This window comes from Tupaia chinensis, unplaced genomic scaffold (genome assembly GCF_000334495.1).
Source record: "Tupaia chinensis unplaced genomic scaffold, TupChi_1.0 Scaffold000056_1, whole genome shotgun sequence".
Taxonomy (NCBI): domain Eukaryota; kingdom Metazoa; phylum Chordata; class Mammalia; order Scandentia; family Tupaiidae; genus Tupaia; species Tupaia belangeri.
Genome location: NW_006159514.1, coordinates 1,762,565 through 1,790,198, shown reverse-complemented (window position 1 = coordinate 1,790,198; position 27,634 = coordinate 1,762,565). Strand labels below are relative to the sequence as shown.

The following is a 27,634-nucleotide window of genomic DNA, read 5'->3' as shown; positions in this document are numbered from 1 at the left end:
ACAAGGGAGGCTGGCTCTCACATGGCAACTGGTTTGAATCCTGGCCCGGTCAACCTGAAGCACACTAGCCCACATATGAATCCCCAGCGTGGCGGACCAGAGGAGGGGCATGGCGGTGACCAGACCTTGTGGCGAGTGTTCCTTGCTTTCTCTGACCGTCTCTCTCGTGTGCAGTGCACACTGTATCATGAAAAAAGAATTACAAAAAACACGCATCCAAAGATCTTTTCTTGTGGAAAGAAAAATGCTAGCAACACTCCCGCTGGTCTGAGTGGGGTCCTGGCAAAGGTTCCATGGAGAGACCCCGGGTGCCCCTCCTGACACTTCTTCCTATTCGTGGACTTTGTGCAGTATCGTATCAACTTGGGTATGCACAGTACCGGTCTATCAGGAAAACGACACAACACAGGCTAGGCGCAGTACTCTACGGGTCGTCCTTGTAGAGAACAAGGTCGGCACAAACTTCCGACTGCGTTAATGGCAAATTACTCCAGCTATCAGTGTTTCCATCATGGTTTTACGCAACTCTTAAGACCCAGCAAAGGAAATGGTCCCAGGGCCAAGAGGGTTTCTTCTGGAACAGAGGGAAATGACCTTTCTGAAATGTTTATATTGCAAGTTCAAAACAAGTCACTTGGTTGCCATTTATGTCTAGCAGTGCCAGGCCACTAGTACAGGAATGCTACTGTGTTAGCCCACTAGGTATTCTAACTAATGCGTTGAGAACTTTCCTGGGATGATTCTATTTTCTCAATTTTGTCTCTGAATACTGCTTTATTCCCCAGAGATGTGGGGAGGAGCTAAAAATTAATGAATTTCCTGTGGAACATGAAACTTAGCTTCAGTAATTTCCAGTCATTAGCAGAAAGAACATCTTCCACGTCTGCTACTAAAAAGTCCATTCCTTTTTCTGTCTTCCTTATAAACAAGGCAGTTTGCTATTAAAGGGACTTCCCTGATTTTATAATTTGCCAGAGGGCACATGCACTCACCTCTCAAGAGACAGAGACATGAAAAGTGAGAAAGGTTCCCCACACTGAATGATTATGTCACAACCCCTTTTCCTCCATTTCTCCCTTCCTTCAAGATTTTGGGCACCAACACACACCTGCCTGGCATTTCTCAAGATGCCAGGTCCAGGACTTGAACCACAGGGATGGTCATGTGGGATCCAGCTGCCTTACCACCAGGCCACAGAACTGGTCTTATTTTGTAATTTTAGAAAATCAGCAAAATAAGGACCGGCAGATGGCGTAATGGTTATGTCACTGGACTCCCACCCAGTCAACTGTGGTTCGAGTTCTAGACCCAGTGGCTTAAAACCCACACAGGTTGTGGACCAGCAGGTGGTGTGGTGGTTAAGATGTTGGACACTCCCATATGGCTGACCATGGTTCTAGTCCTGGAACCGGTGGCTTGCTTTCTCATTTTCTCTCTCTCTCTGGTCAAATTAAAATAAATGGCTGAATAAATAAAATTAAATAATTTTAAAAATAATTAAAACAAACAAACACAGGGTACATGTGCATGCATGCCCAAGATCCAGAGAAAAGAATGGAGAAGGTATCGCGGTGTGGCTATCCCCCCAGGGGATGATTTCTTGCTTTCTGTTTCTCTCTCTAGTGAGTGTGTGTACCCTATACCAAAAATCTCTCTTAAAAAATCAGCAAAATAAGAAAAACACCTTAAGGTGCACCTCAGCCTACAGCTCTATTCCCTTAGAGGTATTTAATCTCGAAGAGCCTATGAAGCACTGACTCTTTTGGCCAGATGTAAGGATGAGCACGTCTGAATAGTGGGCAGGTACTGACACTGGACGGACAATCCCACAGTCATGTTGTTTGAGTATGTTTAGTTTCTTATCTCCTACCAACACAGCCATTTGTGAATCTCAACTATTGCATAAATGACAAGGCCCTGGCCCTTCTACCCAAGTTCAATTTGTTTTAAAGTTTTTCACCAAATAAAAAAGTTTTCCACTATATATTCTATGCATTTAGGAGGGAAGCTCACAGAAATAAACTTTGAAAATATTCCTACTGATGAAGTTAAAACTCATGGTCAAAAGAACACATGAATCAATTTCCTATTACTGGACCAGCAGTCAGCGTGGTGGTTGAAGTGCTGGACTCCACATGGCTGACTGTGGTCAGAGCCACAGGCCCGGTGGCTGGAAACTCACGCCAGGTGTGTATGCACGTGTGCCCAGAATCCCAAGAAAATGGAAAACGGATTGTGGCATGATTATCCCCTTGGGGGGTAGAGGTTGATTTCTCAGTTTCTCTCTGGTGAGTGCACATGCCCTAAGGCTAAAATCTCTCTAAAATAAATCAATTTCCTGTTACATTAGTGTATTTCAGGCCTCATCCCACTACTAACTAGTTTTATCTTCACCAGGTATGCCCCCTCTCCAAACCTTTATCCTCCTTCCAGTGTAATATCATCCATCTCATTTCAAATGGTTGTTACTAATAAGGAAAACTCGAGAGAAAAACCCACACATGCACACGTTAACTCTCCCCGCAGCAGCACAGGGCTTGGTCACACAGCATTCCTTTCCCCCCTCCATTTCCCCATCACATCACGATCCTGGCACGTGCACTCATATCCTGCAGGTTTCCCAAGCCACCAGGGCAGGATCTGAATCACTGCCAGCTATGCGGGATCTGGCTTGCTGGAGAGACAGAATCACCTCCCAGGGAGAATGGCCAGGCCACAACCCCTTCTCTTCTCCTCTTTGGATTCTGGGCATGCACACACACGAGCCCAGCATGTTTTTTCAAGCCATTCGGTCCATGACTCAAACCATGAAGTTGGCCATATTGGATCCAGCTGCCTTAACGACCATGCACCTGGCTGGCCCTCTCCTTTCTTTTTAAAATTGTGCCAGAGAGCAAGAGAGAAGAGAGAAAGGAGAAAGCATCCCACCACAGGCATGGTCACGCTGCGACCCCTCCTCCATCTCGCTGCCCTTGGGGATCTGGGGCACACATGTTTTTCATGCCACCAGATCTGGGATTTGAATTTCAGCCAGCCATGTGGGATCCAGCTCCCTTACTCACCAGGTCACAGGTGACCATCGTGTTCTAGGCTGTTTATTAAAATAATTTAAATTATCTAAGGAAGCAAAGCTGAGTGCATTTTGTACATGCAGCAAAAGCAACAGAATAATCTCTGAAGCCTAGAAAGGAAGGAAAACGGCAGTGATTATACATGGCATCTAACTACCGCACTGGACACAGCTCCAGGTACTACGTACTACGCGTGAGCTCGTCCATCCCTCACGAGCCGAGCCCTCTGCAGGGAGGTACTGCTACCCTCATTTTCAGAGGAGGAGCCTGAGAGAAAAGTAGTAAATGGTAGCCAACATGTGAACCCAAAGACTCTGGTTCTGAAATTCTGCGTTTTTAACCACGTTATTTTATTGCCCTTAGGTAATCCACGTGGCTGGTATTTTACATGAGATGGGGTTCCCGAGGGAAAGCCATGCAGTTTGGTCCCGACTAGACGTAACTCTTCTACTAAGTTCTCTGAGTCTGTGCAAATCATTTTTAAAGTTGGTTCATAAAGATTTACTGAAAGCATTCCAATATAAAAACTGAGGAATTCCTAGAAAAACATCTTCAAAAGAAGACAAGACGGAGGAAAGGGCAGGTAGGAGAAGGGAAATGGAGAGCTACAGGCTCTCATTAGGAAACAAAGCCAACTCAGGCGGAAGGACAAGTTCTAAGACTGCTGCAGAATGAATCCGAGTCCAGAAACTAGAACTGTAATAATCTGACTTAAAAAAACCTACGTGCTTACAACACTTTGCATTAGATTAGATTTTCAGAACACTGACATTCAGTATGTTTGGAGGGAAAATGATCAGATAACATAAACATTTTAAATGGGATTAGAGGAAAACCTGCCAATGTGCTTTTAAAGGAACATGAGTAAGGCCATCGCCTTCACACAGAAATCAAGCAGCAATGAAATTAAACTTAAGAGTAAACTAACAATCTAAATGGGCAGTTCAGCTTGCAGGTTGCATTACCACTAAGACATCGCTGATAACATCTGCTGGTAATCAACACTGTTGCATTTAATAAGTAACGATGAACAGCAAAATAACACACAAATCGGCTTTTAAGTGTTCTGCTGAAACGCTCCACCATTTTGGCTTCATGTAATGAGGTATTTGTAGAAATGTTTGTTCACATTCTAGATACTTTCAGAAACTGAAGTTCTTTGAAGGAGAAAGGGATGGCAGTGATTAAGGAAAAAATAGACCAAGTCTTTATTTTTGCAAACAAGTATCCCCAAAATCCGAATTATGGTGGTTTCTACACTTACTTCCTTTCAACATGGGTACACTAAAGCTAATTCAAATCAAAGGAAGGTTTTTAAATAACATGTAAGAACTGTACATTTTACCTTGCAGGTATCAGTGTTAACTCTGAGACCATGGCTATCATCTTGGAATGTAAGAAATGCTTTAATTCTGAGAACAGGCATCAGGAGACTCGAGAACAGCGGAAGCCTCAAAAGATATTAGAGTCAAAGATTACCTGAGTGACTTCAACATTATTGAATAGTCACTACCAACTTCCCATGTGAGGGGAACAGGAATTACTCCATCTGGCTCACCTGGACTTCTTATCCAAAATTTAAATAGCATTTGTTTGGAAAAACTTCAAAAGGAAAACATGGGTCTGTAAGTTGATTCATCTGCTATACATATTTCTAAATTGATTACCTAAACTCAGGTCAAGAAAGCAGTTTTATTATGCAAGAGTTTATTATGGCTTCTTTTCCTCCTTTTCTGGATTTGACACTAACGGTCACTCTCATTCCTTTGAAAGTAACATGGCAAAGCAGCGATCTCGGTCTGTATGACCACTCAACTTCATTAGACTTACACATCCACTTCATACCTCGCCAAAACGAATTTTTTAAACTGAGCATTTTCCTTTAATTCAGGACCTTAAACAATACTCTATGAACATTGTAGCTTATGATTTAGAATGGTAAGAACTAAAAAAAACAAAACTTACCAACCTGTGGGGAGCACGGAGAGCATGCAAGCAATGCTAACGTTCCATTACCATGTCCTGTTTCTCTCTTAATCTGCAGAGGGACAGGTACAGCCCTTGCGCCACCTGTGATAGTACTAAGTGTTACTTACCCAGGATTAGCCTTGATAATGGTTATTAGGTTTAACTTTAACAGCTTGAAACACTTCAAACGTGTCTTGAAGTATGCTTAAAGAGTTTATTCAGTTGATTCGTAAGGAGCTAAGTTAGTCAGTATTCTAAATCATGAAAGCTCCCTTCAAATGTAATTTTCATAGTCTTTACATTTTAACTGTCATTGTTTATTACTGTTTTGGCTATATTCTCTACAATTTCAGCAGCATCTTAAAGAGACAATGTGTCTATGTACAATGAAAAAAAAATGGCTTGTAACATCAGAAGTAGAGCCAGTTTAACAGGAGCTAAGTTAGTCAGTATTCTAAATCATGAAAGCTCCCTTCAAATGTAATTTTCATAGTCTTTACATTTTAACTGTCATTGTTTATTACTGTTTTGGCTATATTCTCTACAATTTCAGCAGCATCTTAAAGAGACAATGTGTCTATGTACAATGAAAAAAAAATGGCTTGTAACATCAGAAGTAGAGCCAGTTTAACTGTACAATACTGAGGCGACGCTGTGGTTAAGTATAGCCTCCTTTTTCTGCAACATGGACTTTAACATGTTAAGTATCAGCATTATGAATGTGACAAGAAAGAAAAACGTCCTTACAGGAGTGAAATACAGCATCCTTAAAAGGTTGTTTTTTACCATACAAGGCAGTTAGAAAATGTTCACATTTTAACAAGTCTATACAAACTGAAGAAACTCGGTTATGGGACCATGATCCCATCTTGCTGATAAGAACCTTCTAGAAATATAGGATAATCATGAACAATTTATAAATCTAGTATCTATGTGCTCCACAGCCCCAGAACCCAGAAACTGATTTAAGGAACTCAATATGTCCAACATGGATCGTTTTTACATGCCTTGATTGTTAATGAATGCCTGCTTTTAATATCTTGATGATGTACAGTCAACTTGCACCTTCAAAGAGGTCATTTGATTTCTTTTAGCAAAGAAGCAACATCATTTAGCAGCAATTAAAGCGCCTTCAAGAAGACTTAAAAAAAATACAATATCCAATTAGAAAAGCCATATTTTTAAACATTTGTACAAGAATAAACTGCTGAAACTTAGTAATTGAAATATGACATCTGTACAACAATTTACAATAGAGCTAGAAGGGAATTTATCATTATCCTGCGTAGAACTGGTCTGCATTTGGTTATATACTGTCACTTGTTTTAATGAACAAGGCCTGGTAACGAAAGAAAATAACCTGTTAGTAACCTGACGTTGAAAACACTGGAGATATTACGATTTAGTGAATTCAACTGATGTCAAAACAAGCAGCTCATTTTGTCAAAGGTGTAAAACATCTAGGAATAACAGCTCTCCCTTTAATGTAACCAGTGGAAAAAACGGACATGTGATTTCGAGGTACAACTTGGTAAAAGCCAGAAGAGGCAAATGACAAAGCCTAACTTTGTCCAAAGATTCCAACTCTCACATTCTATTACTATAAAACACGACCGTGACTGTCGTTCAGTTCTTCCTTTGGTTTCAGCAGAGGAACTGCCGAAAGCTGAGGAGTGTATCCAGGCACTGTAGTTCTCGTGTTAGAAATATGTCTCATATTTTTCTGCACGTGTTTTTAAATAATGAAAAACTACCTTTCATATTAGAACTCTCTAATAACAGCCAAATGTATTTAAGTATTACAAACACTATTTACAGTGTTCTCCCCAAATAAACAGAAAAAAAACAAAAACAAAAACATGTTCTTCTATCTTAACACGGGATTCCCGTTTCTGTGCCACAGGCAGTCACCCTTCACTGCTCACGGTTACGCCAGAAGTGTGCATTTATTCATTGTTCATGATCCACTCGCAGAAACGGCGCTAGGAAGAACTTCGGTTCACAAACAGTTCTTAACCTGTCCTGTGTGAAAAGGAAAACAAAAAACACTCAAATGCTCTCAAACTCAAGTGTGCATCTGGAAGCAATTCAGAGACATCATGCCAGTCTTGGAGGACAGTCAGTAAGTAATTATGCTTGAAGAAGGGGGTGTGGGGGATGCTGCCAGCCCAGCCATGTGTAAGTTTCCTGAAGAATTCGATCTTCTCATGTGCGGAAGAAGGTATGGGTCATTTGCCAGTTGATGCACATCAAACCGATCTTCTTTTCGGTATGCCAAACAGCGTCTTATAAAGGCCTTAAAAAAAAAAAAAAAGTTAGCAATTGAAATGATCTTTTCCCCAACTGACTCCTGTAGGACAGACACATTTAAGAGGATAAACAGATTTAAAAAAAATTATTATTGGGAACCAGCAGTTAGTGTAATGGCTATGTCACTGGACTCCCACGTAGTCTACTGCGGTTTGCGCCCCGGACCCGGTGGCTTGGAACTCACGCTGGGCGCGTGTGCGTGCGTGCCCAAGATCCCGAGAGGAGAATGGAGGGGAAGGGACTGCAGCGTGACCATCCCCCCTGGGGGGTGATTTCTCCCTTTCTGTTTCTATGTCTCTCGCGCGAGCGCATGCACCCTATAGTGAAAACCTCTCCCCACCAAAAAAAATTATTATTTATTGAATTTTATTTATTTTTATTATTATTATTTTGTTTGCTATGGTACACATGTATTCACCAGAGAGAGGCAGACAGAAAGAGAGTGAGAAGGAAAAGGAGAAAGCAAGCACCAGGTCTGGGACTCAAACCATGGTTGGCCATGTGGGAGTTCAGTGCCTTAACCACCACACCATCTGCTGGCTCTAAGGATAAACACAATTTAAGAGCATAAATAGATCTCATTTTATGTGACATTGAAATGTTAAACAAACAAGTAAACAAAAAAATCCCCCAAAAACCCAAAACCTTTCATAGTAATAAAACTCTCGCTTTAAATTCAATTCTCCATTCACAACTCTTGGGAGTTCAATTGTAAAAAAATAATTATTTATTTATTATCATTATTTTTCAGTTTTGACCAGAGAGAGAGAGAGAGAAAGCATGCAAGCTGTCAGGCCCAGGACTTGAACCATGGTTGGCCATGTGGGAATCCAGCATCTTTACCACCAAGCTACCACCAGGAGTTCAATTTAAGGTCTAAATAATAACTGCTACCATTTGAACTTACTGCTGGAAAACTACATTTCTGCTTAGAAAATTCTAAAGACTTCTTTTTCTAGCATTTTTCTTCTCCTAAACAGTCCTTCCGCCTTGACCCCATTTTGCTCAGTTCAGTTTGGCCAAAGGGTAAGATATCACTTTGAGCAATAATATTTTCTCCTATTGTACATGAAGACTTCTTTGGATGAGGATACACTGAAGTAACACTTCCACTGGGATTCTCTTTCCTACGCTGAACTTGTGCATCATTACACTTGTGAAAAGTTGTCTAATATTCCAGAATGTGATGACTATCTTTTTTACTTAGCCTACTTTTACATATTCTTAAGAATAGCTTCTTCAGGCTGGCAGGTGGCGTGGTGGTTAGAGGCACTGGTCTCCCACATGGCTGACCATGGTTCAAGTCCTGACGGCTTGCTTTCTTGGTTCCCTTCTCTCTCACTCTGTCCCTCTCCAGTCAAATTAAAAAGAAAGAAAGAAAGAAGGAAGGAAGGAAGGAAGGAAGGAAGGAAGGAAGGAAGGAAGGAAGGAAGGAAGGAAGGAGAGAGAAAGAGAAAGAGAGAAGGAAAAAGTAAGTAAGTTAGTTAGTTCAATAAAATAATTATTTTTCTTTTGGAGAGGTTTTTGCTATAGGGCGCGTGCACTCGCCAGAGAGACAGAGACAGACAGAGAGACAGAAAGTGAGAAATCACCCCCCAGAGGGGATGGTCACACCGCAATCCCTTCTCCTCTGTTCTCCTCTTGGGATCTTGGGCATGCACGCACACGTGCCTGGCCTGAGTTTAAGCCACCGGGTCTGGGGCTCGAACTGCAGTCGACTACACAGGACTCCAGTAACATAGCCATTACACCAACTGCTGGTCCCAGTAAAATAATTCCTTACAGAAAAAAAAGAATAGCTTACCAAACAAAAACAAAAACCCCTCAGTGAAGAAGAATGTATTTTAAGAAAAAGGACACAAATTCTAAGTGTATAGTACAAAGTAAATGTACCTATGAAAACAGCAACCAGACCAAGCAACAAAGGGACCCCATAAGGCCCTGTGCCCCTCCTTCCCAGGACTGGCTCCGTTCCCTAGTGTACGTGTGTAATTCTATCCTGACTTCTAACACCATGGTTGTATTTTGCTTGTCCTGAACTTTATGTAAATGGAATCACAGATTATATTCTCCTTTGCCTGGAAGTTTTTGAATAATCTTGTTAAGATTAATCTACTTATGTTGCAACAGATAAAATAATTATTTCCCTTTTATAGTGCTGATACTAGAAATAACTTTGGCTTGTCTTAAAATTCCTAACTGCCAGGGCCAGCAGGTGGTATGGTATTAAAAGTGCTGGGATTCCCACATAGATGACCATAGTTTGGGTCCTGGACCAAGTGGCTTAAAAATCACATTGGAGGGAACCAGCAGTTAGCGTAATGGCTATGTCGCTGGACCCCCACGTAGTCAACCGCAGTTCGCGTCCCGGACCCAGTGGCTTAAAACTCATGCCAGGCGCATCTGCGTGCGTGCCCAAGATCCCGAGAGGAGAATGGAGGAGAAGGGATTGCAGCGTGACCAGCCCCCCAGAGGGTGATTTTTCGCTTTCTGTCTCTCTGTCTCTGTCTGTCTGGCGAGTGCACGCGCCCTATAGTAAAAATCTCTCCAAAAAAAAAAAAAAAAAAACACATTGGATACATGGGCATGCATGCCCAAAATCCTGAGAGAAGAATGAAGGAAAGGGGATTGGGCATGACCATCCCCACTGGGGGGGATGCTATCTCACTTTCTCCCCTCTCTCTTTTTCTGTCAAATGCACGTAACCCATAGTAAAAACCTAAAAAAAAGAAAAAATTCCTAACTGCCACATAGGTTCATGAATTAAAGGCTTTGCATGAAAAAAAAAAAAAACTAAAACAGAGATACATGCAGTTAAGAAGTTTAATCACATTTAAAAGTAACTATTTTGGGGCCAGGAGGTAGCGTGATTGTTAAGGTGCTGGACTCCCACATGACCGGCCGCTGCTTGAATCCTGGACCTACTGGTTTGCTTTCCCATTTTCCCTGTCTCTCTCTCTCTGTCACTCACTGGTCAAATTAAAAAATAATAATAATGAATAAAATAAAAGAATTTTTTAAAAAGTAACTATTTTGTACCTTCTTTGCCTTGAAATTCATTAGAAACAAATTTTTTCCCTAGTGCGTTATCTAGCTATTCTGACCATTTTACCTTGACTATCCAAAGTCTGTCTGATCCCTTGGAGGTCTGGCCGTTTTTTAGTCTTTAGCAAATACAAAGTTCCAAAGATCATTTTGAAAATTATTAAGATGAGAAACATAAATCAAGAGTGACTGATACACTGAAGGCAGAGTTTCAGGGAATGAAATCCAGCAACATGAGGTAAAAGTTCACATCAAGTAAATGCACTGAACATTCCCAGAGTAGGTCAGCGAAAGGACTTGGCAAAAGTCATGTTCTGTAAGGACAAGAGGTTAAAAATATGTACACCTGGAGACCCTGCACCCCCTAGCTTTAAATTGTTTCTGCATTCCAGATAACAGAACATTGACTGTAGCACCTTAAAAAACACTAGGGACAGAATCAGATAGCTACATAGAACTCCTGGCCATTTTCTACCAGTATTCAAAAAAAAAATCTTGTTTTACTTAATTTTAGTGTTTTTACTGATGCTTTCACAGCAATGAAAGATAAGATTTAGATACTAGCATAGTCAAGATCTTTTTAAAGGAGTGAGATGTTTTACGTTATGAAAATAATAGATTGGGACCAGCAGTTGGCGTAATGGCTATGTTGCTGAACTCCCGTGCAGCTGACCATGGATCAAGTTCTGGAGCCAGTGGCTTAAACTCACGCTGGGCACGTGTGCATGCGTGCCTAAGATCCCAAGGAGAAGGAGAAGGGATTGCGGCGTGGCCATCCCCAGTGAGGGGTGATTTTTTGCTTTCTGTCTGTCTCTTCTGTCTCTCTTTCTGGCGTGCGTACCCCAGTGAGGGGTGATTTTTTGCTTTCTGTCTCTTCTGTCTCTTTCTGGCGTGCGTACACACCCTATAGCAAAAACCTCTTCAAAAAAAAAAAAAAAAAAGAAAGAAAATAATAGATCATACTTCAAAATAAGAGCACAACATTTATATTTTTAATTGTCAAAATCTGTTATACGAATAACCTGCAAAAAGGCAATAAAGATGTAGGAGACAAGGGAATGTAGACAGTTCCAGCAAACACACCTATCGAGTTGACATAAAAGGAATCACACTTTCAGTTATGAAGGCTGCTCTGACCTCGAACTAATCTAGCAGTCCTTATCTCTGCTCTGTAAAAGGCCAGAAATATAGTATGGCGCTTTTTTATGAATTCTTAGGGCCTGCACTATTCACATAGAAAAACCAACTACATGGATTTGTCTTATGAGTTTCACAGGATTTGAAAAAGAGAAGACTTGGCCCAGCCACCGTGGCACAAGCTGGTAGACATGGCTACTCAGCAGGCTGGAGCGATACGGGAGGCCCAGCTTTGATTCCCAGTCCCCCCAAAAGCTGGGTGAAGGATGGCAAAACAGATAGACCCTGTTAAGACTCTACCAAGGAGCTATAAAGAAGTGAGTTTTGTGACAAGCATGACAGAGGAGGAGTAAGAATACCAATATGAAAGGCCAGGAGGTGAAGGTGAGAAGATATTAAGCATATAAAAGGTTTTCCTTTTTTTTGGGGGGGGGGATTTATGCTATAGGGTGCATGTGCTCGCTCGAGAGACAAAAAGAGACAGAGACACAGAAAGAGAGAAATCACCCCCCCGGGGGATGGTCACGCCACAATCCCTCCTCCATTCTCCTCTCGGGATCTTGGGCATGCACGCACACACATGTGCCTGGCATGAGTTTTAAGTTGCCGGATCTGGGACTCAAACTGAGGTCGACTACATGGGAGTCCAGTGATGTAACCATTACACCACCTGCTGGTCCTCACATAGAAGGTTTTTGTGTAAATCAGAACTCTATCCTTCGCAAGGCTATTAAAATATAATACATATAAAAGCGCTAGGTAAATGGGGTTATTAGCTATTGGGTCGCCGGGAAAGTCATGACGCATTTTTGTACAGAAAAACACTCATGACTTTCCTGATGGTCTAATACTTCTGTTATTTCTTACATACTTAAATACAGTCTTAAAATAAGCTGACACATAAGACATAAAGATAGTGATCCGTCCAGGTTTTGTGAGTTTCCTGAATTTTCAGAGTAACCTGATGTGCACAGAAAACCAGGGAACATATCTCAGTGCTTAAAAGATGAAAATTATTCCAAGCAGAGACCAATGCAGCTCCTTTTTTCAAAGCAAACCATCAGCGCATCTGCCAGACAGCTCCCCTGCAGGAGCCACGCCCGTCACTTACGCATAGCACAGCAAGGAAAGCACACTGGTAAAAGGAAAGACGCCTCACGCAATTGATTTACGGAAGTCTAGTACCTTGGCTTCACTGCTTACAACTGGTTTTACAGGGAACTGAACTTCTGTGGCTTTTAATATCGTATTTTCTTGAAGAATGTCTTGTTGAGATTGGTTGTGACCAAATGGCTTAAGGAAAAAAAGAAAAAGAAAAAAAATGTTGAGAAATTTATCCCTGAAACAGAAATAGCACTGGTGAATCCCCCAAATACAAATGATTTGTGTTGTAAAATGTTGTCCTCAATCATTTGCAAGTTGAGAAACATAGAAACATGGTTATAATTAACTGTGTGCTAAGAAAGCCCACCTAATGAAATCTAATCATGGATGAAAACACTCTTAAGAAGGAGGAAAACAATGCTATTGGAATAAAAGTAATTAAGATAAAATAAAAACAAAGAAATTTAAAACTTAGATACTCTAAATCTTTTTTAACATTTTTTTAATTTGCCAGAGGGCCCTCTCATGTACTTGCCAAAAGACAGGGAGAAAGCATTCCACGGTGGAGCATGGTCACACCACAGTCCCTTCGCCTTCATTTCTCCACTTGTCAAGATTTGGGGCATGCAGGTACATACATGGCTATGTTTTCCAAGCCTCATGAGATCCGGCTTCCTTAACCACCAGCCCTTGGGGCTGGGCCCTGAATCTTTAAAAAGTGAAATTTGGGGCTAGCTCCATAGTACAACCGTTTAGCACTATACGTAGGCAGCTGAACCCAACATGGTTGAAAGCAATTCAAATCCCAGTCCCTGAAACTTGAAAAACACACCAGAGGCATGTGTGTGTGTGCCCAAACTCCTAACAGAATTGAGAAATAAAGGAAAAAGGATTGTGGTATGACCAAGCACCACTGGGGGGTGGGGTGGGGGGAGAGTTCCTCCTTCTCTGGTGAATGACATGCCCTCTGGTAACAACAAAAAAATAAAGTTTGATTAGAGAAGAGAGGAGAAGTAAAAAAATTTTTCTGAAAAATCCAAACAATAGGGAACCAGCAGTTAGCGTAATGGCTATGTCGCTGGACTCCCACGTAGTCGACCATGGTTCGTGTCCTGGACCCGGTGGCTTAGAACTCACGCTGGGCATGTGCGCGTGCGTGCCCAAGATCCCGAGAGGAGAATGGAGGAGAAGGGATTGCGGTGTGCCCATCCCCCCTGGGAGGTCGATTTCTCGCTTTCTGTCTCTATGTCTCTCTCTCTGTCTGGCAAGCGCACACGCCCTATAGCGAAAAAACCTCCCCCCCCCCAAAAAAAAATCCAAACAATAAAATAGTTTATGCATGACACACTAACTATCGATAAAATAAAACAGCTTAGGACTTGAAGTTACAAGACCTGTGTTTGGTTTTACACGCGTGAATTCTCACACAGGCCCTTCTTCTCTTCCCATACTGAAGACGGGCTGGGGGAGAGGTGGGGTGGATGACGTATGCACTTGCACCTCCAGCGTCAATACAAAAAGAGGTTTGGGGAGAGTAAAGAATAAGTCTGGTATCTCCCTAAAGAGGCAAATCTCTACCCAGGCCAAATCTTACATAAGAGGATTCAAAGACTGTGTGTGTGTGTTGGGGCGAGGGGGCGGGGAGATTGGAAAAAGTGGAAGATAATGAAAATTGTTGACTGCAGTCTTCTGAATAGTAGAAAATGTTGGCCCTGTTACGAGATAGTTACATCTTTTCCAAAAGAGAGATAGGAGAGACAGAAACAAAAAAAGGAAATAGACCAAATAAATTATTATATTAAAGTAATTCTAATCCATTTATATTTTAGGAAGAAACAGAAAAGGCTAATTCACATTGGAAGAATCTAAATAGACTTCAACTTAGTGAAACTTTGTACTTGTGTGGAAAAAATTCAACTTATCTCTATACAGCTGAACCTAGTGGAACTTCACTTACCTTTCTACCATAAAGACACTGAAAGAAGATGACTCCCACTGACCACACATCGACCTTGTTGGAAATCTTTGGTGGCTCTTTTCCAACTACAAAACACTCAGGAGGTAAATACCTGTAGATATTTTTGTGGGGGAGTTAAAAGAAAAGGATACTATTAACAATGTGTAATTCCAGATCTTCTAAATGTCAAATTTTAGAACACTCCTTTTATCTATACATAAAGCTTAAGAGTCCCCTCAATTAAATCCATCAATTAAAGTACTTTTTAATTTAAAGGAAAATTTTATATATTATTATTTTAAAATTTGCTATAGGGCACATGTGCTCACCAGAAACAGACAGAAGTGGGGGTGGCAGTGCAGGGAGTGAGAAAGCAAGTCGTCAGGTCTGGAACTTGAACCACGGTTGGCCATGTGAGAGTCCAGCGCCTTAACTATCATGCATGTCCCTCCATCAATTAAACTTTTGAATTAATTAGTTACTAATAACTAATTAGAGCAACACATACAACCTTGTGATAAGATATGTATATATATTTATATATACATAAAAAATATGGGACTGAAAGGTGGAATGGTGGTTAAGGGCGCTGGTCCCCCACCTGGCTGACTGTGGTTTGAGTCCTGGATCTGGTGGCTTGCTTTCTTGCTTTCTCTCTCTGTCCCTCTCTGGTAAATTAAAATAAGAAAGAAAGAAGAAAAGAAAGTTAAATAAACAATTATTTTAAAAATTATATATATTTTATATATGTGTGTGTGTGTGTGTGTATATATATATATATAATTATCTACGGAAACAAAAAATGATCATTAGCGATTATGATATTCTAATTCGAGACAATATCTAAGGAGAGAAGAAATCCTCCTCTAACCTTTTAATCATGGTTCATATTGTCCACAGTTCTCTTCGTAAATATGCATCTGGTCATGTGGCTTTTCTGGTTAAATACTTACTGTCAACAAGCTAAGACTTCACATCTACTGCTTGCCTCACAAGACCCACCCTAATCTGGGAACACCACAGACTTTCAGAATCTGCCCTTACCTCTCTTCCCTGTCCCCAGCTCCCAAATTGGCTGGTCAAAGCCAACTCACTTGCTTCTCCGCACGGCTCTCCTTTCTCTGCTATACTTTTGACTATGACACTCGCCGAGGCTTCCCCTCAGCACTCCAGCTCGCCTGGTGAGCAGCTTTTCTTCAAGACCTACTGCCCTTCATGAGCCTGCTCTGCTTCTCTCCAGGCAGAGCTTTGTTTCTTACATTACAGCAGGTGGCTATGTGGCGCCTCTATAACGGCTTTACATTATAATCAAACGGCTACGCGTAGCTCAAAGAGCTCTTATTTGCTGTGGAATCTCAAGCACTAGAAGTGTCCAAATATATTGAGTACTCAAAACACTATTTGAAAAATTTGTAAGTGTTATTTAGAAGTTCATGATTTTTTAAAATAAAGGGTAGAAAGGGTAAAAAAATTGTCATTTCTAGTTACAAGTAAAAAGGTCCATCAGGGATATAAACATCTCACACCTCGAAAATTTAGATAGAGGCCAGGCAGTGGTACAACAGTGACACACAACTGGACCCACATGGAAAAGCACCTGGCTTCACATCCCAGGACCTTCCTCAACATTCCAGGCACACGTACATGCACATAATCCAAGCCAGCTAAGACTGGGGATGGATCATGGCGTGAAGACCCTGCTGGGGAGATCCCTCCCTTGCTCTTTCCTTCTCTCTGTCTCATAGAAGAAATAAGTGAATTATAAAACAAAAAACAAAACCAAAAAGCCCCAGATAAACTATAATCTTAAAAAAAAAAAATCAATGTAGCCAAATGGGGAAAAAAAGAAAAAACACAGGAAATTTCCTTAACGAAGAACCACCAAAAGTGACCTATAACTCATCTGTGATGTAAGTTCTTTCCTACCCCTGGAATCAAGTAAAAAGCTAATTTCTTTTTATCAATAAAGATGTGTAATTTGAAACGTACATGTGTCTACCTGAATCAAGAATGACTCTTACAGGCTACATGTACACTGTCTCTCCTGGCTACAGGGTAGAAGCAAGGAGGGCAATTACAGCAAGAGTCCCACAGACACCTGGAAGACGACGTCCACTAGCATTTCCTGGATGACTGCATCTGAGACTGAAGAGACAAACTAATTTTCCTCTCAGTGATCCTGACAAACATTTAACGTTTCTGGGAATGAAAGGTGATTTATGAAATCAACATATCCAGTTATGACAGGGACACTTCAGTGAAATAAGTGAGTAGGTGACCCCTCATTCTGCAGACACCCTAGAAGTGCCCTGACACGCCTAGGCTAACTGGTACCGCCTGGTGCCATCACCTTCAAATATGCCATCCACTGTTAACCAGAACATCTTCGTGTGGCATGACTGTACACATACTCTAACCGATGTAGAGGGCCATCCCAGTTCACCAAGTACATAGCTGAACAGCTGCCTTGAGTTAAAAGCCATGCTTTGGAGTGTTATTTCTATGGGAAAGTCTGTGTTCCTATCTGGAAACAGCATGGCTATCTCCTCCCTATACAGTCCCTAAAAACGTAAGCTCCTATGTTTTTCTCATTCCTGACCGTAAGAGGGAAAGTTCCTAGCACTGCCCTACATTAGTAAAACCAGAGTAAGAGAAACAAAAAATAAAAATGTCTTGCAGAAAAGGACTGATTTATTATTAGAACATGATTTTCAAGCTATCTTCCATGGAGGCTGGGTTATTACCACAAAGTCTTGCTTTCATTGGTTTTAGGTAAGAGGATTCTAAGATTTTTGTTGTGAAAAATGAGTCTTGGGCCAGCAGGTGGCATGGTGGGTAAGGGTGCTGGACTCCCACACAGCCAGCGGTGGTTCGAGTCCCGGACCTGGTGGCTCGCTTTCTCACTTTCCCTCTCTCTCTCTCTTTGTCTCAATCTGATCAAATTAAAATAAAATAAAATAAGTAAAGTAAAACAACTTAAAAAAAAAAGAAAGAAAGAAAAAATGAGTCTTACTGCTAAAAGAAAAATGTAAAGGGTCAGCCCATGGCTTGGTGATTTGTATTACTTATCAGAAGGCCTGTACACTTGCCAGCAAGACAGCAAGAGAGAGAGAGAAAGAGAGAGAGAGAGAGAGAGAGAAAGCATCTCCCAGTGGGGCAGGAACACACTGCAATCCCATCTCCCTCCATTTCTCCATCTGTTCAGCATTTTGGCCACACATGCATGGATATGCACTCAAGTGTGTGTTTCAAGTCACTGGGTCTGGGACTCAAACCACATGACTGGCCATGTGGTTTAACCACCAGGCTTTGTAGGAACTCTGACAGAGATTTTTCCTCCTTTATGAGAGAGAGAGAGAGAAAGGACAATGAAGAGAGAGAGGTAACTTTTGTGACAGGGTCTCATAGTCAGGATCTTCCTGCCCCAGCCCCCAATTAGCTAGGACAATTGGCACTCTCAAAAGCATAAGTCTGCTCAACAACCAAAAAGCTGGGTCTCCCAGATGGCTTCCAACCTCCCAAGTAGAGGCACTACCTGTGCACCACTGGGCCTGGACCTAAAAGGTTTTTGGGAGTCAAGTCCAAAGATCAAGAATTTGCTAAATTTATCCTCCATTCACAATTGACAAAACATCCACCTCCCACAAACACTGCAACCACAAAATCTTTACAAAGGGTTTGATGCTTACAGTTTTTGCTTGTAATAGTTATTATATTTATAAAAGTACTTTCTATTCATAATAAACATCACTCTAACAATGTAGAAGAAAATCTATGAATTCTTCACGTTTGGAGTTCCTGGCCCATAGGTACGGAAGTCATCTGCTAATGCTAAATCATTCTCTCTCCAGTGTGCTGATCCTTCCAGAAAAGAACAGATGAGAAGAGGCTTGACCTAGTAGTGTCCCACTCAACTTAGACTAGTATCTGTATCTTTACCACATTAGTTTTGAAGGCTGTATGAAATAAAAAAATAAATTATCATGGGGGCCAGTAGCTGGCACAGAGGTTATGGCAACTGGATCCCACATGGTGACTGTATGGTTCAAGCCCAGACTGCGAGCTTGAAATTCACAACAAGCGCATATGACCCAAATCCTGAGAGGTGAATGGAAGAGAAGAGACTGTGGTGTGGCCAACCTCTCTGAGGAGTGATTTCTGACTTCCTCTTTCTCTATGTGTGTCTCTGGTGAGCACACACACCCTATAGTAAAAAACTAAAACAAATGAAATGATCATAAACACAGTGAGACCTAATCTAGTCAATTATGGCATTTTGAATAACATATTTACCAGTAAGTGCCTGTCCCTTGGGAAGTAAGATCCATTCCAACTACACCATAACTATCATCATCCATAATCTTGGACAGACCAAAATCAGTGATTTTGATTTCTCCACATGCTGTTCCATCGACCAGAAGGATGTTCCCTAATAAGAAAAGATAAGATTCCTTTTAACAATACATATATGACAGATACTACTTTTTAATCTACCTTTTGGGAATATGTTATTTTTAAATTATAATGATATAATAATATACATTCAATTCTAGTATCCTTCTGAAGTTTAAAAACTAAATGAAGAGTATGTTATCAGATAACTTAATGTCTATGACTTTTAAAATTTTTTTTTGGAGAGATTTTTGTCATATGGTGGGTACGCTCACCAGAAAGAGAGACAGAAAGCAAGAAATCACCCCCCAGGGGGGATGGCCACGCAGCAATCCCTTCTCTTCCATTCTCCTCTCGGGATCCAGGGCACGCACGCACAAGCACCTGGCGTGAGTTTAAGCCACTGGGTCCAGGACTCAAAACGTAGTCGACTACATGGGAGTCCAGCGACATAGCCATTACACCAACTGCTGGTCCCCATGACTTTTAAAAACTATACTTTATACAGCTTAAAAAAGTATTAGACACATTTCATTAATTACCTGGCTTAAGATCATAATGTATAATAGGGGGTTTGATTTCATTGAGATATCTTAGTGCATTTACAATCTGCATTACGATAGACCTAGCTTCTTTCTCTGACATTAATTTGTGTTGCTTCAGATAAAAGTCCAAATCATTGCCTTCACAGTATTCTAACACGGTACAAAACCTACAATCAAGAAGAGAATGAAAATTAGACACAAATATTATCCAACAGTTCAGAATCACATCAGAAAATAGAGAATATTTATATCATCATCACAGAACAGGAAAAGCAAAAGCAAAAACAAAACAAAACAAAACACTTAAGATTTACAGCCTTATATTCACTTACGTATCTGTATCCAAGGAGAAATAGTCATAGAGTTTAACTATCCTGGGGTGATCCAGTTCTTTGTGTATTCTATACTCTCTGCAGGCGTGTCTACAGGAAGAAAGTTCATTAATTCTCTAGGACCCTTAAAAATGTTCAAGTTGTAAAAACCATAAAGTATTAATATTTACTTGTGGTAGTTTTCCTTTTTCTCATCTCTCCAGCTCTTGTTAAGCTGATGGATCTTCACAGCAGCATACCTCTGTTCATAAAGGTCAAAGGCCTAGGATTCAATGCAGAAAGCAATCCTGACCACACGAACAGCTCAAGATTTTTTTTTTGGGCAGAAGAAGCCGCGGGCCTTCAGAACAAGGTTCCACATAGATTTCTGACTCTTTCCAAACGTTCCAGCTCTGCTTGAATTTCTGCTTCTTCCTTTTTGAGATGTCCTAGTCTAAGTTTGAAAATTTCTTCTTGTTCATGATATTCTGCCAAAGTCAACAGTTGTGGTAAGTTTGGTCTAACAAATGGATCATTTTCTGCTCCATTGACTGCTTTATTTTTCCTTTGTTTGGGTGCCTGAGAATTATTAGCTGTTGGAGGTTTGCATTTGGCTAGAAGTTTCCTTTGTCTTTCAATATCTTCCCTTTGCTGATTCACCCACTCTTGCTGCTTCACAAGATTCTGAAATGCAAAACCATCTGTCCATTGTTCAGTAAATGAAGCGCCATGTCTAACTGTTGTAAAGTGCCCAAGGCGTAATCTATCCTGCATACTCTTCTCTCTACTTGACAGTTTTTCTTGTGTACTCTTTTCAATGAGAAGTTTCTTACTCATTGATATACATTTATTTAATCGTTCTTTATATTTTTCAAGTAATTTTTGCTGTTTTTCTATTTGCCGTCTGAGATCACAGCCCTGAGCAAATCATCTATCTGACCTTCCTTCTTTTCCAGGTCTTGGTTTTTATTACTTTCTAATGCTGCTAATTTCAGCATTGTGAGATCAGTCTGAGTAATTTTAAAGGATAATTGCTTTGGTTGTATAATAGGGTGGTCCCCAAAAGCTAATGCAGTAGGAGAAGGGCTATTGGGTCCAACTGATGAGGAGGGAGTGGAATGTGAATGTGAATTTTGAGGAGAAAGGATTGCAGGAGGTATGCCTCTTACTGGGCTAGAGCCATTTTCACCTTGGTATTCAAAATAGTCACTAATTTTGTGGCCACGCCCTCCAATACTTTTTCCCTCGCTACTTTCATTCTGGTTTTCTGCTTTTCTCTTTCTTCCCCTGGATGACTCTGTTTCTTCTCTGGTGTCTCAAGGGAAACTACTGCAGATAAAGTCCGTCACTTGCAGTCCTTTGAGCTGCCTGCTAGTTGTCTCTCTGATTCTTTGTCACTTAAAGATCCCAAGCTTCCAAAACTGTGATTAGAGCTTTCGTTATTTGTTGAGGCTCAAACCTAGAGAGGCATTCAAAGATCCAGTCCCAGGAAATACAACGGACCCCAAATAGAATCAACCCTAGAAGATCTTCTCCAAGACACATTATAGCCAGGTTGACCAAAACTGCAGACAAAGACAAGATACTAAGATTAGCAAGAGAAAAACATCAAGTTACCTACAAAGGACATCCCATCAGGCTAACAGCAGATCTCTCATCAGAAACAATAAAAGCGAGGAGAGAATGGGAAAATATATTCCAAGTGTTAAGAGAGAAGCAGTTTCAGCCAAGAATACTGTATCCGGCAAGATTATCTTTCAGGTGGGAAGAAAAGACAAGAACATTCTCAGATAAACAAAACCTGAAAGAATTTACCAGCACCAGACCAGACCTCCAAGAAGTTCTCAAGGATGTGCTGTATCAGGAAAACTAAACGCAGATACATGGAAATAAGAGTCCAAAAACTGAGAAAGTAGCTAACTTAATCATAGGGACAAGTCTGGAGTTGAATACTATATCCCAGAATTTAATCAGGAAAATTGAACCAGAACAGAAGATAAAAGTATATGAGACTGATAGGTTCATGCACCTACCATTTGAACAGAATCCTAACCTGTTTCCGGGCTTTAAGCAAAGTTCCTTGGCGGTTCTTTGATTTAAGTTAAAACTGGTTTTCTTAGTAGTAACGAGGGAACTCACCTTTGAAAGTAGTCAGGTTATGTAGGAAATTGTGTGATCAATGCAATGTGGGTGGGAAGGGAATGGAGGACAATTTTGGACACTAGAGGTGGTGTGAGAGGAGGGTGGGAAGGGACAGAGGGTCAGAAAGAGGGGTGGAAATAATTCTAGCAACTAGAATTGGAAATTTATTTTTTTTGTAATGTGCATGATTGAGTCACTATGCAGTGTGTACTGGATGGGAGATCACATTTTGTGTGCTGTGATGATGCCTAGGGAAGGAATGCAAATTGAGTTACAAAAAAAAGTTTCAGGAAAACAAAATGTATCTATTAAATGACTGCAGTAGGATATGTAGCCCCAGTTAGGTGCTAATTTATAGGATGCGTAAAGTTAGACTTGTGCTCATGGAAATGTGTGTGTCACATGTGTTTGCTAGGAGGGTATTTGGACTGATGAGGGTCTTTGGTGATTCAATAAAATGTTGGGGGGAAAATGGTATAGAAATAGATAACAGAGACAGTGTGGGAGGAGAACAGGAGGTGGCAGAGGGTAAGAGAGAGGGAACCAAGGATGGGGGAGAAAAAGCAAAACATACAGAAAACGAGAAATGGAAGATCATTTGCTAATAATAACATGTTTGTTTGCCATCATAGAAATGTTAACAAGATTATGATGATAATAAATAAATAAACCTAAAAAAAAAAAAAAGATTTTTTTTTTGGTGGTAATTTTTACAATATTATGGAATTTTCTGTGATCATCTCTGCTAAGACTATATGTAGTTCAATGACATATTTATTATCAGAAATGAAATAGAAATTCCATGGTAATAACTCAGAGAAAACCCTAATCTTCATACTCAAGTTTTATAAATGTTAATACAATAAATCAAGATGAAACAATAAAGCTATTGTTTTTCATGTGGACCTGCTTCTTCACTTGCAGCCAGGACAACAGATGGCTGTAATTTTTTTTTTTTTGGTGGGGTTGATAAAAAAAATCTTTTTTTTTTGTCTTTCATTTGTTTTTCCCTAGCAACCCCTCCACTTCTTTTTCATTTTTTGGAAAATTAGCAAGTTTCTAGGAAATGTACAACTTTTGAAATAATTTATACTATTATTACGAAGCTGCTCAAACATATACAAAATCAGGATAATATAATGAACCCTAAAATACTCACCATCCAGTTTCAAAACTATCAATATTTTGGCATTTCTGTTTCATTTGTTCCTTACTAGCATGCTTTTTCCCTCCATGAAATATCTATAAAATCAATCCTATCTAATACATCAGTTCATCCTTTGAGAAAGAGATTTTTGCTATAAGGCATGTGTGTTCGCCAGAGAGACACAAAAAGCATGAAATCGCCCTCCAAAGGGGGATAGCCACACCGCAATCCCTTCTCCTCCATTCTCCTCTTGGGATCTTGGGGACATGAACTTCAAACTCACACTCGCCCATTGTGAGCTTGAAGCCACCAGGTCCAGGACTTGAACCACGGCAGACTACATGGGAGTCCAGCAATGTAACCATTGGCCCATCTGCTGGTCCCCACCCTTAATTTTTTAGTATTTATCTCTAAGAGATAAAAAAATAAACTATCATTATCATACCTAACTAAACAATAACAACTCTTTTATGTGATCTAATATCCAACCTATCTTCAATTTTCTCTGGCTGTCTCAAAGAAAAGAATTATGCTTGTTATGTTCAAATTATCAGTCTACTTCTTAAAAGAAAAAAACACAGAATGGTCAGTATTTTACAGCTTCACATGACATATTTTCTAAAACAGTGAATGCCATTAAAGACATTTAATCATTTAGGTTCGAATGTGATTTACATACAAAGGTATCTCTTTAAAAAAAAAAAACAACAACAAAACACTTGAGGGGGCCAGCAGATGGTGTAATAGCTATGTTGTTGGACTGCCATGTAGTCGACCACAGTTTGAGTCCTGGACCCGGTGGCTTAAACTCACACCGGGTGCATGTGCGTGTGTGCCCAATATCTCAAGAGGAGAATGGAGGAGAAGGGATTGTGGTGCGGCCATCACCCCTGGGGAGTGATTTCTCACTTTCTGTCTCTTCTTCTGGTGACCACATGTACCCTATAGCAAAAACTTCTCCCCTTTCCCCCCCCCCCAAAAAAAGAAAAACAATTAACACTTAAAAGATTATGTATTAGAAAGGTCCTCCTGCCCCCAATTCCACTCTCCCCATCAATTTAATCGAAACATTAGCAATAATGGGGAAAACAGTAAAATGACTGCTTTGTTAAAAAAGTATGAAAGCATGAAATCAGACATAATATAGGATGCAACAGTAAGGAATATTCCTCCAGAGTTAGAGGAATTCATTAGTTGAGTGAGTTTGTGCTAATACTCACCCTCTCTCAGCCCTTGTCTTATTTACAAAGTTAGAGTTGAGAGGATTGAATAGGGTGAAAAATATAAAGTGTTTAGAATACATGGTTCATAGCAAATATCCAATAAATAGTAGCTAATTACATTACTACTACTGAGGATTAAGTTTAAAAAAATAGAATAGCGATAAAACTTAAGAGTAAAAAAAGCTTATAAAGGTATAACTCAAAGGCAATTATAATAAAGGATAATCAAAGAAAAACTTTAAGTATATTACCAATAAAAAGTTAGTATCAGTGTATACTAACTATAAGAAATGACATCTACACATCTTTCTCCCAAGATTAGATGAGTAGGGATATACCTTTGCATAGAGTAATATTAATCACTCAGCCAACTGAATCAAACTCTTCTACCTTGCTTTAAGATGGAAGTATTTTTTGATTTACAATCTGCTTGGTCTCCCAATGGGCCTAGCACCTATAAAAGGGTCTTGGGGAGAGTGATGATAAGAGCTGTAGCTACTATTTAAGTCAGTAAAGAAAGTTCAAGTCACTGGATCCCAATATGCATTTTCCAATTTTTATATAAGCCTTTTCTCCAAAAGTTCTATCTATGGAGTAAAAATAAACAAACAAAACAGGACAAAACAAACAACAGTTGAAATAAAGAACTGAAGCTAGTCTTCTCCTTTTGCCCATTTTGCATCGTGTGAATTACTATAGTGTTTATCCTTTCATTACAGTTAAACTATCAAAAGCTTTTGTCTACATGCCTTACATATCCTGATGGGGGTAATAAAAAATGGCGATCTAGTTTTCTTCCACATCTGGAATTCCAAAATTGTAATCAGTTGATAAAAAATTTCACATAGCCCACTTACAAAGTGAGGAGTAACCAATCTACTCACAGCATGAGATAGAATCAAACACTTTGAAAGCTGTCCTTGAAGGACTAATAGAAAAGTCCGTTCTAATCTTTACATGAGGACTCTATAGTAATGGCAGTCATATTTCTGCAGTTCTCACATTAAAGTTGTCTTTAAAAAGAAGTTGAAATAGTACTGAGCAGCAGCAAAGGACTGTCGTGAATGCTCACGATGGCTTGGAAGCCTGGCAACTTTCAGGCTGAACGAACAGTATACTTGAGTGATTTTGGGATCCGAAATGAACTACTGTATTATGATCTTTTCTCCTGTGTGGCCTGGGCAAGCCTACTGCAGTTATTAAGTGCTTAGCAATGAACTAGCAATAGAATCAGAAGTAGGAGTTGGAAGCGAGCACAAAGATCATTCTTAACTAGTATAAAGAAGGTGTAAGCATGACACTTAATGCTTGTCCAAGTTAGCAAAACAACAAAAAGTGATTCACAGTTGAGAACTGAAGTTCTTTAAATCCAAATCTCATTATTTTTCCCGGAGTCAAAATTAGAAACTAGGTCATCTTCAGTAAACCAGAAAAGCACAGAACTTGTCTCGCTGAACAGGAAGCATTTCTAATAATCACCTTATTAAACCAAAGTTCTATGTGATTTTCCTGAGACAGCACAGCTGATCATTACAAGAACCCTATAATGTGGGTAGTTATTACCCCCAGGAAGAGACAGTGCGGCAGAGGTTTAATAAGCTCAAGTTTACATAGTCACCACGGTCAGGATTCAGACAGTCTGTGGCTTCAGAACCAAAGGTCTTAACCACTAACTGTACAGATATGTACTGAAGCACAAGCTGCCACAAGGAGCCCATAAAAGACAGACTGAATCTGATCTGAGGAGGTGCAGACAATCAGGGAAACTTCTAGAGCAAGTGAAGGTGGAGGTGAGTGACCTTCAATATGTGACTTACTCGTAACTGAAAGCAAATGGCAAGCTGCTGGGGCTTTCAAGCAGGAAGATGATCAGACTCTAAAAAGGCCACTCTAGCTGTGGTACACAAAATGACCTCGCAAACAATGCCCAGAAGGCTGCGGTCAGCTAGGAGGCTTGGGGACGAACCTGGTGCTATTATAAGAGACACAGAAGAGAGGGGTCCTTACTGGACTTAGATCTTAAGAATGCCAGTAACACCAGGTCTCATAATATGCTGGGGGAAGGGAACTGAGGGAAAGGAAGAGTGAAGGGTGGTTTTCGTGTTCTTCACCCGAAGGGCCAAGCAGATGAACTGCAAGGGCACACACTGAAGTAGGCAGCGACGTTCTACAAGGCGTTGTGGAGAAGGAGAGGGTCACTTCTATTCCAGACCTGAGTTTGCAGGCCCAGGGGGGCATTCCTATGAACATTTACATGAACTGAAATAAACGAAGTCTCACACAGGTATGGAGCTCAGAATGAAAGTCTGGGATGGATGGCTGTATACATACAGAGGTGGAAACAGTGAATGAGGGGATAAAACTCTTCTAAAGGGAGAACAGAATGATAAAAACAGAACTTAGGAATATTTAAAAGTTGGGCTGAAAGATACAGTATAAAGTCAATAAAGAAAAAAAGGAATAAAATATAAAAATATCTGCATTTATACAAACGTATTTGCGAAATTATGGCCTTAAAGAAGGTGGAAATTTGAATAAATTCAGGGCATTTTAAGATTTCTGACATGTGTTTGTTTACATGATGTTTTTCCATAAACATTCTGTAATAAGTGACTACCTCCCTATGTTGATTCAAATGGCTTTTACCTGTAGTGATCAGGCTAATGGTACCTAGGAACTAAACTCAGAGGGACAGCATAGGTGCAAATGCAGTCTTTAGACTGAAGATACAACAACCCCAGGCACGACAGACTTTTTTGAAAGGAGAATGAGGACATAAAATCAGTCATAGATCAATAAACAAAAGACAAGTACTTCATCATCATATGCTCATCTCTGCTATATTAGTATAAAGAACACAAGAAAATTTACCTTACCTTGTACACTTCACTAAAGCCACCTCTACCAAGCAGATGAAGTAATAAATATCTTTCATTTAACGTTGGGTGATCTTTGAACCTGAAGGATAAGGAAAAAAAACATTCAGGCACATTAAAAATACACAAAGAAGTTCCTACCATATTGAAGTTCCACTCTCTTACTCAGCTCCTAGAGATGTCTTTTTCAGTTACTCCACTGCTAATTTCACATTGCACTGTATTTCCTTTCTGTCTCTGCCAGTATACCTGCATCACTATCATCCATCATAAGACTTTGGTGTTCACAAAGTTTAACTTTTAAAGCTAAATAATACTCAGATTGAGTGACCACTTCATATACTACTTTCATAAAGACATAAGAATCACTATTTTGCCAAAGGCATTAGGAGATCTTGTATCCATT

The 27,634-nt window shown here is 40.2% G+C and overlaps 1 protein-coding gene across 2 annotated transcripts in view; it reads right to left on the bottom strand.

The window, feature by feature from the left end:
• Positions 1–5,827: 5,827 nt before the first annotated feature.
• Positions 5,828–27,634, bottom strand: part of TLK1 (tousled like kinase 1) — a 121,805-nt gene continuing 99,998 nt past the window's right edge. For both annotated transcript variants that reach the window (XM_006141487.3, XM_014592115.2), the window contains 8 exons: positions 27,229–27,310; positions 20,032–20,123; positions 19,862–19,951; positions 19,527–19,696; positions 18,886–19,021; positions 14,593–14,704; positions 12,717–12,824; positions 5,828–7,335 (listed from right to left, as the gene is read on the bottom strand). In XM_006141487.3, coding sequence (XP_006141549.1) covers positions 7,159–7,335; positions 12,717–12,824; positions 14,593–14,704; positions 18,886–19,021; positions 19,527–19,696; positions 19,862–19,951; positions 20,032–20,123; positions 27,229–27,310 — 967 coding nt within the window. In that variant the 3' untranslated portion in view covers positions 5,828–7,158. The remainder of the gene's footprint in view (positions 7,336–12,716; positions 12,825–14,592; positions 14,705–18,885; positions 19,022–19,526; positions 19,697–19,861; positions 19,952–20,031; positions 20,124–27,228; positions 27,311–27,634) is intronic.